General features: G+C 38.8%; 1 protein-coding gene across 1 annotated transcript; it reads right to left on the minus strand.

The window, feature by feature from the left end:
- Window positions 1-6,434: 6,434 nt before the first annotated feature.
- LOC21407990 (E3 ubiquitin-protein ligase RDUF2) lies at window positions 6,435-7,912 on the minus strand. The gene has a single exon (XM_010108224.2). It carries the CDS (start codon window positions 7,816-7,818, stop codon window positions 6,640-6,642), a length of 1,179 nt encoding a protein of 392 aa, XP_010106526.1. The 5' UTR covers window positions 7,819-7,912; the 3' UTR covers window positions 6,435-6,639.
- Between the last annotated feature and the right edge of the window lie 3,794 nt (window positions 7,913-11,706).

Below are 11,706 nucleotides of genomic sequence, written 5' to 3' on the forward strand. Positions count from 1 at the left end.
GGCCCAGGCCCGGCCCTGGCCCTTATGGACTAGGGCCAAGGGCCTGGACCGGGCTTGAGTTTTTCTTCTCAGGCCCGGCCCAGGCACGGCCCTGCACTATGCAGGGCCGTGCCTGGCACGGCCCAGGCCCGTGATGGGCCTGGGGTCAAGCGTGCCATGCCGGCCTGGCATGGCACGTTTGACATCTCTAGTAGACGCTTGTTTTAAGGACGATCCTGCCGTTTCCTCTTTCTTCTTCAAGAAACTCCACGACGATCGTTTAGGCCCCGAACTGGTAGTTGACGACGAAGTTTCCTGTTCTTTTTGACCTGTGATGTATTTTACTTCATACAAACTAAAAACCTTTTCTAATATTTTCTTAGCGTCAGTAATACTTAGTTGCATATCTATTTTTAAATTCTCTGCGGTAGCAGTCATCAATGATTCAGTTCCATCTACTCCGCACCTAGGATCTAAAATGGTTGCCAATGCATATAACATAGGACAACCTGACCAATAACTTTTAAATTTATTTTCCATTAACTTAACTATATTTCCAAAAAGTTATGTATCCCTATAATAAGAAAATGTTTCTGAAATATTAAATAGTTGATGTAAAGCTAATGTGCAGTAGGATAATAAACTTCAGAAAGTAATTTAGTAGCATTGTAAAAAACTTCTAGAAATTTAAAAAATACTCAGTAATCTGTCAATCAGGATCGAAAATTAAAATTTGATCATTCTTACTGTTTACGTATGTCGTGATAAGCTGTGAATACGGGAGTGCTGCCTTCAACATTAAATATGTTGAATTCCACCTATGTCTCACGTTAGTTGGAAACTTTCTTGGGCCCATCTGGCTGTTCCTGCAATGTTGTTTGAATTCTTGGAGCTGAGCTCTAGAACTAGATATGAATGATAATGATTCTCTAATATTTGTAAGATTAACTGAGATATATTCAATGCTTGACTAAACTACTAAATTAATTATGTGACATGCACACCGTTGATAAAAAATTTCTCCTCCAAATGTTGGTTTCAAACTATGTTTAAACAGATTAATTGCAGCTGTATTAGCTGACGCATTATCAAAAGTAATTGTTATAACTATCTTCTATCCCATAAAACCCAAAAATTTCCATTATTGTATTAAAAATAGCTGTTGCGTTATGAGGGTATGGACATAACGAAAACTAATTATTCTTTTTTGTAAAACCCAATCGTCATCAACGTAGTGCGCTGTGACATATAAATATCCAGTTTTATTACACCCCTCCCACAGATCAGAAGTGCAAGACACAGTAGCATTAAAAGTCCTAAAATTATCAACAAGAGATTGTCTCATTGCATAAAAAACTTTCATGCAATCAAAACAAGTTGTGTTTCTACTTACCCGTTTAAATTGTGGGCAAAAGGCTGTCTGGATGAATTGTTCAAACGATGCACCATCTGCAAAAGAAAGAGGCAATTCGGCTTTAGCTAGTGCCTCATGAGCACGTTGTGCATCGTATGCAAAATTTTGTAACCCCTATAATGTGAGTGATAGTGTGTGTTGGCGGGAGTCCACACTCCCATCTTGGTGCAACGGTAGACATACTTTCTAATGTATATCCAGATGACCAGTACCCCCACCCTTTTTTTTAGAAAAGTACTTTTTACAATATTTACATACCGCACGAATTTCCATCTCACCTATTTTTGGATTTGGTCGGGGATCCTCGGTCAAATGCTACCATGCTGGAGAAGTTCGCGGTCTTTTTCCTCTGCTGCGTTCTCCAGCTTCCTCATTGTGTACTAAAGCATTATCAACCTGAGCATTTTCTGGTTCAGTGGGGGTGGGGTTGGGAGGCATCATTTCATCCTCATAAAATGGCTCATCACCAAGCTCAGGAAGAGCAGTGAAATCAGGAAAATTTGGAGCAGCCATTTCTGAAAATTGATAGAACTTGATTGAACTTTATAAATAAAAGAGCTAGAAAATGAATGAACGCGAGAGAAAAGCTTAGAATCAAAATCAAAGAGACAAGTTGAGAGATAGAATGAGAGTGAGATGAGAAGTTGAGAGTGAATTGTTGTGTGAGATTTATGGTGGAATTAAGGGGTATTTATAGGGGATTTGGGGGGTAAATTTCTAGATTTTTGGGTTTTTAGCCGTTGGGCCCTTCGCGGGCCAAACGGGAGGCACGTGACGAGCCTCCCGTTTGGCCCGTCACGTGCCAAACGGGAGGCACGTGACGGGCCAAATGGGAGGCCCGTCATGTGCCTCCCGTTTGGGCTCGCGAAGGGCCCCTGGACCAAATGAAATGGGTCGTTTCGCGGGCTTAGGCCGGGCCGAACAAAGGCCGTGCCGCGGACCTCCACGTGCTTGGGCCGCGGGCTGAGAAGTTGAGGCCCAGCCCTAGCCCATTACACGTGCCGTGCCGGCACAGCCCATAACAGTAGCGAACCGGGCCGTGCCGAATATGACACTATCACGGGCTGGGCCGGGCCGTCCATGGACGGCCCGGCTGTAATCCCTCACTGCCCACTGCAGGGCGATTTAGGGGTTTGCAATTAATGCCCGTATTGCAGACGTCTCCCACCCCTAGACGCAACTTGTGATGTCAGGCTTCTTTCTGAAGAGCGTTCCCCTCAGCGCTGTGCTGCGCAGACCTTATGTCCTTTCTGATGACCCTTTCCGAAGGTTGTTGCATAAGTTCAACGGCACAATTGGTCGATGCCCTAATTTGGGCCTTTCTTTGCAGCATCGAGGGGAAGTGAACTCCAAGCGTCAAGGGTAGTCGAACTCCAAGCGTCGAGGGTAGTTGAACTCCAGGCGTCGAGGGTTGCCACCTCTTGAGGGAAAATAGGGCCACGTGTCACGCTGTCGCCGTTCTACATGTCACCCACATTTTCCCACACAACAAGACCTAAAAAAAAACTAACATTTTGAAATTTAATTAGTTTTGTTTGTTAAAAAATTTTAAAAAATAATAAAATGGTTCACGATAACGCATATGATGCCTGTATTGCAGACGTCTCCCACCCCTAGACGCAACTTGTGATGTCAAGCTTCTTTCTGAAGAGCGTTTTCCTCGGCGCTGTACCGCGCAGACCTTATGTCCTTTCTGATGACCCTTTCCGAAGGTTGTTGCATAAGTTCGACAGCACAATTGGTCGACGCCCTAATTTGGGCCTTTCTTTGCAGCGTCGAGGGGAAGTGAACTCCAAGCGTCGAGGGTAGTCGAACTCCAAGCGTCGAGGGTAGTCGAACTCCAGGCGTCGAGGGTTGCCACCTCTTGAGGGAAAATAGGACCACGTGTCACGCTGTCGCCGTTCTACATGTCACCCACATTTTCCCACACAACAAGACCCAAAAAAAAACTAACATTTTGAAATTTAATTAGTTTTGTTTGTTAAAAAATTTTAAAAAATAATAAAATGGTTCACGATAACGCATATGATTAGGGACGCACCAAGAATTAGAAATTTTTTTTTTAATCTTTAACATATTGCAAGTTTGTATTTCATCCTTAAAAACCTAAATACTCCTTAAAATATGTGGGTCTAAATTTTTACTCCTTTTACTTTTGATTAATATTTTGTTTAGTCAAATAATTATATTAGTCAAAAAGTTAATATCCAGACTAAAAGATAAAAATTCAAATCAATACACTTTAAGGATAAATTTGGTAATTTTCTCGAATATTACCCTTACCAAATAATAATAAAAATGTATTCCTATCTCCTAAGGGAGAATAGGTGTTTTTCGAGTGCGTTTCTTTACTTTTTTTTGGGACTCTCAACCTTCACAACGGTAGCTTGGGTCTCGTGGGTGGTTCTTACAATTGATGGGTGCAATATGGTGGCTGTCGTGGTGGATAGATATGGGAGGCGTGATGGGTGGGGTGCTCGTTGCCAGAGATGGAAGTTTTGGAGTTTCCGATGATGCGAGATACGTGATGATTCCGGTAGGCATGTGGCATGGGGTCTCGATCCCGAGGTACAGTATTTGGTTTTATAGTAGGCAGTTATACTCTTTTTGTGGCGGCTCTTTTCAGTTTCGATTATTTACTCCATAGCACGATGACCGGCATGTTGCTGTTGAGTCCTCCCCGTTGTATTACTGGTGGATCTAATTAATATTCGTAGTCGAATTTCATTGTAGATGATGCTCACTTGTGATTAATTTGAGTATCTAATTTTATTTTAATGAAATGAAATTTTTCTCAAAAAAATTATCTTTCAGAAAAATATAATATACCATTCTTCATTACCAACAAAACAATAGATTTGGGGTTTGTTATAGCATTTTAGCTTATATTGAACGCACAATATGACATAAAATGCCTTTGTTGATGCCCTAAGAGATGCGAATATTAAACGCACAATATAACATAAAATGCCTTTGTTGATGCCCTAAGAGATGCGAAAATTAATTGAGATTGTGATTTTTTTGTTTTCTCTTGTGAAAAATAAATATAAAAAATAAAAATACAAACTTGCCACCGGCTCCCAAAGGTGGCAACTGTCAAGCACTGCCTCTACATTCCCAAAAGGCCAAATATGAGCTGGAAGGTCATTGCTTGCAATGGGAATCTGACGTGCGTCCATATCTATAACCTTAATCTTAATTGCTTTCCAAAATAATTAGAATCCCATGCCTTATGTAGACTGATTATGCAGTTCTACGCTCCAATGGAAAAAAGTTCCACCTGCCCAATCATGCCGTCATGTAATTTGATTATGCATAAATGGCAGAATGTGTTTCTAAAAAAAAAAAAGGTTATTTTGATAATTTTGAAATGGTGTTATTTTCATAGATTTGAGTAGAAAATTTAATCTGAAATTTATATTCTTGTGAGAGAAAATATTATCGTAGAAAGATTGAATTGTAATTTGAACTAATAAATTTTTTTTTCCTTTTATTTTTAGTTAAGTAGAATGGTAGTGAGACTTTTTCTCAGTTTCCCTGTGGTTTCCTTCGTCTGCATTTCAGTAATCTTTTATTTTCTTCTCCATTGAAAACCGGCCACGCAGTAGATTTAAGAGGGAGAAAATGAAAGAGATCCTGAAACTCAACACCAGGCACATGCTTGGTAGCGTTTTGAAGCCCAGCATATTAACAATTTGAGGGAATCAGCAGCTCAATTATTGGGAGCAAGCAGCACCTGTCAAACTTTTCATAGTAAGTGTGATTAGCTAATGTTATCAATATCAGGCTATTTGATTGTGTGACATGTTAGCAGTATAGCAGGTATTAGAAATAATAATTAAAAAATAAGAAAAAATTGACGGCAGGAAATGTAATTTTATCTCTCGGTATAAACTGTTGTTGCATGATATAGATTTTTAATGTGAAAGCTCACAGAATAAACCATTGATAAACTAATTCAACTACTAAAAAAAAAGCTTGAAATGCAAAGACAATTGGGTTACCATATATTAGCTGTAGTGTGTTAAACTTTTAGGCATGTCCTATTTTCTTCAAAAGTGGAAAAGTGGAAAGTAGTCTTTAATAATCCATTTGCGTTAAACTACAATCTCAGAGGACATGAGTCTTGATGTGGGAGTCCATTTATCGATCCAAATAGCGTAGTCTCCTCCACAGACAAAGGAAAAGAGAAGGAAAAAAGAGTTCAAACAATGAGGGCCAAAAACATGCTAAAGTTGATTGCTTAGGAGACAACAAGGCAGCAACTCAGATCGGCAATCATTTTGGCCTGCCTGAATTGGCGATGGAGGTTGAATTGTGGGCATCTAATAAAACTAGCTTAATTATTTTAAGCCAACAACTACTAGTGCAAATTGTCTGAAGTTGAACCCAAATAATAGGCTTTTACGCTGTGCAAATGTCTACAAAAGTAAATAGTTAGGAAACAAACGACTTCAAATCACTTTTTTTTTCTTTTTTTGGAAGAAGGCCAAAGCAAATCTTAGAATAAGCTAAGGTCCCGTTCATTTCGCCGATTTGAGTTTAGAATTCGAGTTTTACTACAGTAAAAAGCTCTCAGAAACAGTCACATCTAACTTTTTTGCTACAGTAAAAAGCTCTCACACAAAATCACATCTTAACTCGAATTACAAACTCGAATCAGCGAAATGAACGGAAGTCACTTATCTGTCGTCATTCATTCTGATTCAGAACCTAAGAAATTGACATTCACAGAGGAACAATTTAAGGGGGAAAAAGAAAAACCTCTCATTATTCATAGAATTTAGCCTCTTTTTTTTTTTCTCTCTCTACTGAAGCCGGAGTTATTAGTATAAGACCGGAAAAATATATCCTCGACTGCAGAATCTTTGATGAGATTTTCCGGTCAATATATGTTACCGAACGATTACATACCAACAGATTCACAAAACATCATCAACGCATAGCGATTTTAGGAATTGTTTCATCAATTACCTAAAAGAGCTTTCATCACTTCTTGGCTTTAAAGTCTAAGCTACGCATGTCTATTTTCTCAGCTTACTTGAGCTTCAACAACACATTCAACTACGGAAAATCCAAAGTAAAACAAACTATATTTCTATGTACATTGATTAAAACCTGTCTTGCATAATCATTCTCCATTTAACCCACATTCGGGTAAACAAAAAGAAAAAGAAAAAAAATAAATAAAACAATCAACGAAATTTTCTTTTCGTCCTGTGTTTTTTTTTTCCCCCCCCCTAAAATCACCACATTTCATTCCCACTCTGATCATCCAACACCCAAGCTCTGCTGCTACGCCTCCGCACGTGCCGGCCGAAGACCGAGCTCGACACACTCCGGCTCCGGCTAAAAGAGCCGGATTCAGAATCGGACCTCGACGACGGCGAAGAAGACGAAGAATTCGAATTATTTGAATTCGAATTAGAACTAGAATTAGACCTAATCCTTCCCAAAAACGACATCATATTACGGAAAACTCTCCCAATTCCGCGGCTTTCCCGTCCACTGCTTCTTCTCGACACCCACGAAACCCTCCTCGGAGCCCCATTCGAGTGGACCCCACCGTCCATCTCCGTGTACACCACCGGCACTTCCCTCTCGCTGCCGGATCTTCTTCCCGAGAAGAATCTCCCGACGGCGAACCCACCGCCGGGCAGCCTCCAGATGGTCAACCCCACGGTCTCCTCGTCAGCGCCGCCGACCGCGTGCTCCGCACTCTCCGGAGCCTGTTCCGTCGGCAACTCGTGTCGGCATACCGGACACGAGTTCCGAAGCGACAGCCATGGGAGAATACAGTCCGAGTGGTAGATATGCTTGCACGGCATCTCTCGGGCCTCCGATCCGAGCTCGAAGGCCTCCTTGCAGACGGCGCAGTGCGATTCCAAGCTGACGTGGCTGTCGGCGATCTCGATCGTCGGCATCGACTCTATCGCCGACTTCGACGCCGGCGGGTTCTCGGGCCGCCCAAATCCGGCGACCTCAATCTGCGCCAGCTGCTCTAACAACCTGTCCATGCCCGATCCCAGCAAAAATTCTGACATGCTCGCCGGGAGGGGCCGCAGGCCGGCGCCGGAACCGTCGTCGTAGAACAACTCAAAGCTGTTGGTCCTCTCGCCGTCGGCTCCAGCGGATTCCTCTGCCGTGCCGCGGAGGACAATAACCGGGTTAAAAGCTGAGCGGCGGGTGGATCCCCGGCGGGTGCGGCGAGAAGTCAAAGGCGGTGTTTGACCAGAATCTCGACCGTAAGATTGCGGAGAAGAGAAGGGATGGCTGTGATTGAACGACGGGGTTGACTCCGATTCGATCTCTTCAAGGAATCCGGTGTCGCAGTGCGGGCAAGTGACGGTGTCCTGGACCCAGACACGGACGAACCTCGTGCACCTGTAGCACCAATACGACAACGTCCCGTTCGCCGACGACATCTGTCTCCGCCGTATCAGATCTGAACGGAAGAAATAGAGAGAGAGAAGAAGAGCGTGTGTAAGGGAGAGAGAATTTTAGAGAAATGAGGAGGAAGGTGAAGATTGGTTTGCTTTTTAAGGCACGCGCGGACTTACATCTTGGACAGGGGTTTCACAAGAAGCGCGTAATCACACTTGTTATTATTACGTGGCAGTTCATAATTGGTTTCCCATACAACCGGACCCACTTGTCCTAGTGGGCTAGAGTAAAAAAAGATAAAAATGACGTTTAACTAGGAGCTGGGGCGCGTGAGAGAGATGTTGACTCGACGCGTGGTTTTTAACTTGTAACTCGACAGGGTAAAAGACGCCGAGTTTGAAATTCAAACAGTCGCCGGTTTTGAGCTAAGCGAGGAAGATTCTCTAACGAGGCAGGCTGGGGCAGGCGCGTATTGGCGTCAGTCACCGTCGTCGTTTAAAAGGACAATTTTATTCAGACGACGACGTTGGGCCCCACCTTTCTATAAAAATCGTGTACTATCGTTGTCGTTTTTGTTTGGGCTGGGATTTATTTTAATTTCTGTTTTTTTCTTTTTGTGGATTATAAAAATGGGTTGGAGACTGTGTCTAAGCGTACGTTAATTTAAGTATAATTTTTAAGTTAAATTTGAGTTGTTTAGTTTACTTTGTAGATTTAAATTTTTAATTTAAGTGGAGATGTGACATTTTATGAGAATTTTTTACTGTAGCAAAAAAAGTTATATGTGATATTTTTTTAAAGCTTTTTACTGTAGAAATTTAGAACTGAAAACTCGAATCGGTGAAATAAACGAGAGTAAAATTGTAACTTGAGTTTGTGTTTGGTTGTATACATTTGAATTATGGTTTGAGATAAGAATCTTTTTTTAATTTGTATTTGAGTGAGTCAAAACTTAAATTTGTATTTAGATAGTATTTTAATAAAAACTCAATGGTGATGAAAAATTTTAATAGGGTATATGGGTGGGGTTTTATTCGTCTTTTCATCGTGAACGCATAGAAAAAAATCATCTCAATCAGAATTAAAATGAAAAAGTTATAGCATTTTTAAGAATAGAAAAAATAATGTGCATTAATTTGAGTTCGAGTTTCTGAACTCAAGTTGAATGGGAAACTTGAACTCGAGTTTTAGTCCCAAACTCGAGTTCAAACTTAAAAGATCATGAACTTGAATAAAGTTGGAACTCGAGTTACATTTTTTTGAGTTTTTAACCCTGCCGAACAGCCCCTAAGTTGGGAAAACCAAACTCAAATAAAGACTTGAGTTCTTCTGAATTTTTTTAGTTAAGCTTCAGCTCTTGATTTATTTTTATTCAAATTCAGCCATGATTTAAAAAAATTTAATAAATAATATCTCTTTTTCTTCTCATAAATTTTAAAATATAGTAACTTTTTTATTTTAATTCTGATTGAGATAATTTTTTATGCGTTCACAATGAAGAGGTGAACAAAACCCCATTCATATATCCTACTAAAATTTTCTATCGTCATTGAATTTTTAGAAGAATATTATCTAAATACAAACTCAATTTTTACGTACGCAAACACAAATTCAAATAAATTATCAACACAAACATAACTCAATGTACACAGCCAAACACAAACTCAAGTTACAACTTCAACTTAAATTATAACTCAAACTCAACTCAAGATCTACACTCAAATCACTCAGAGGATATTCGGTACTTAGATTCGTTCCCTGATTCGAATCATAATTCGTGATTCGCTACAATATTTTCTCTCATAAAAAATACACGTAAATTAAAAATAATTCTAATCATATAATTCTAATACATGAACCAAACGTCTCTTCAAACTATTTAGAGTTTAAGTTGGGTAGTCGACTTTGGACTTGGGTCTACCAAGCCTCGCGAATTCCCTGTGACAATGTTAAATCTTTTATTTTCATCTCTTTTTTTTTTTTTAATGATTGTTCCTTGAATTGTCACTTTCACTGTCATGTAATGCAAAACATTGTGCATAAAACGACTGATATCTTTTTAATAGGAAAGTTTCATTTTATAATTAAACTGATATAAGTTATAATATAGTCGTAAATGATTATCAAATACAATGTATTGCACCACAAACAAATTGAACTTACCAATAAATAAGAAAGAGATCAATGAAAAACACATTAATAATTGAGCGCAGTAAAAACTTGTTACACAAAATTAAGAAAAGTAATCGATATTTCAATTTTGAATTCACATTAATTATCAAAGTTGATATAGAGAGAGGAAGGAAAAACACTATGATAAGGTAATTAATAAAATGGATAGTTAACTGTGTGAGGAAGAAAATGGAAACAAAGAGAAACGATATGATGATTTGTTCGATAATTTGGAGCTGTGCTGGTCAATTCAACTGTCTAATTGAGCAACTAAACACTTATAGATATTTTTAAAAAAGAAAAATCAGGAACCAAGTTCGAGCTTAATGCATGTGTAATCCACGTTTAGGCTCAAGGAGTAAATAAGTCAATATCTTGTAACTATTTTTTGAGGGGCAAAAGAAGAAAATAAAAACTTTGCTGGTTTTGCGTACAAGGAAAGAACGGCCCTTGAATTTAGGAACCTAGGGCTTATTAGAGCTGTTAAGAATTTAAGTAGAAAGGAGCTAATTCTATTGTCAACTAAACGAAGGAATTGGAATAAAATATAAATAAAGGGGGTATAATGTTTTTTAGGAAAATTTTATTTTTATAAAAAACCTAAAGCATTCTCGAATTTTTTTTTATCATGACATAGGATTATCTTTTTTAATATCTATTCTGATACCAATAGTAATTTGAGACGTGAATGTCGTAGTATGAAAAAACATAAAAGAGGGTAGCTTAACAACATGTGTGTGTGTGTAAAACTGTTTTTCTTTTGGGCGGCCATCGTTTTCACAAGAGCCCATTATAAAAATATAACATCTACGTAGAGCTGAGTTATCTTCTTATTGTCAAAACCATGTCTTCTTGTACCCCATTAACCAATAAATGCGTTTCTCATTTTCTCAACCGTAAAAGAGTATAGGTATCACCAATCAACCAAACATTTATAGCTCATTTGATATGACATTGCATTTACATTCAAACTGTCACCTAATAAAACATAAATATAGTAAATAATATGTGTTTCAATAAGCCTATAAAAAAAAAAAAGAGACTAAAAATGTCATTTTTTAAAAAAAAGATATTACACTAAAAAAAAAATACTATTCCATTCCTTTTTTTATACGCGTTTGGTAAAAAAATGTGATAGATAAAAAGTGATGAAATTGGTAAGTTTGGTGCCATACTCATGCGTCTCATCTATGCTCATCTTCAGTCCCAAAAAGAAGATGATGATGCGTGGTTTTCTGTTCAATTGCATGCGGGAAAAGAAAAGTATGCGAAATGTGTAGCTTCTTTATGCCAAGGGCTTTTTTGTTAACTTTGGTCGGCATAAGGCCCTTTAAAATGATGCTGCTTGCTTTCTGGCATATCCATTTGGTTAAAAAGTCAAGTATCATAATGCTTAAAATGAAAGAAAATGCCGTGACATATGAACATAAATCACAGAATTTGACAGATTTTTTTTTTAAAAAAAAAGTGAATAATTGAGGAAAGAGTCGAATTCAGAGGCACCGGCAATTATATGTTCAACAATTAATATTAAAACACATACACATGAATCATTGGCTATAAACTTTTTGGACTTGCTAGCTAATGGGTTTTGGGGCCTACTGGCATTCCTCCAAGTCATATATTGGATGGCCAAAATATTGAGGGAATCAGAATTTAGAGGAGTCCACTTTAAGAAAATTGGTATCCAACTATATAATAAGGAAATTTAAGGTCAATTACACATAAAAATAAATAACGTGACTAAATAACTGGAC

This window comes from Morus notabilis, unplaced genomic scaffold (genome assembly GCF_000414095.1).
Source record: "Morus notabilis unplaced genomic scaffold, ASM41409v2 Scaffold46, whole genome shotgun sequence".
NCBI lineage: Eukaryota > Viridiplantae > Streptophyta > Magnoliopsida > Rosales > Moraceae > Morus > Morus notabilis.

What these genes read in the sequence shown, in the direction of transcription:
- LOC21407990 (XM_010108224.2), bottom strand. Translation starts at nt 7,818, where the DNA reads ATGTCGTCGGCGAACGGGACGTTGTCGTATTGGTGCTACAGGTGCACG.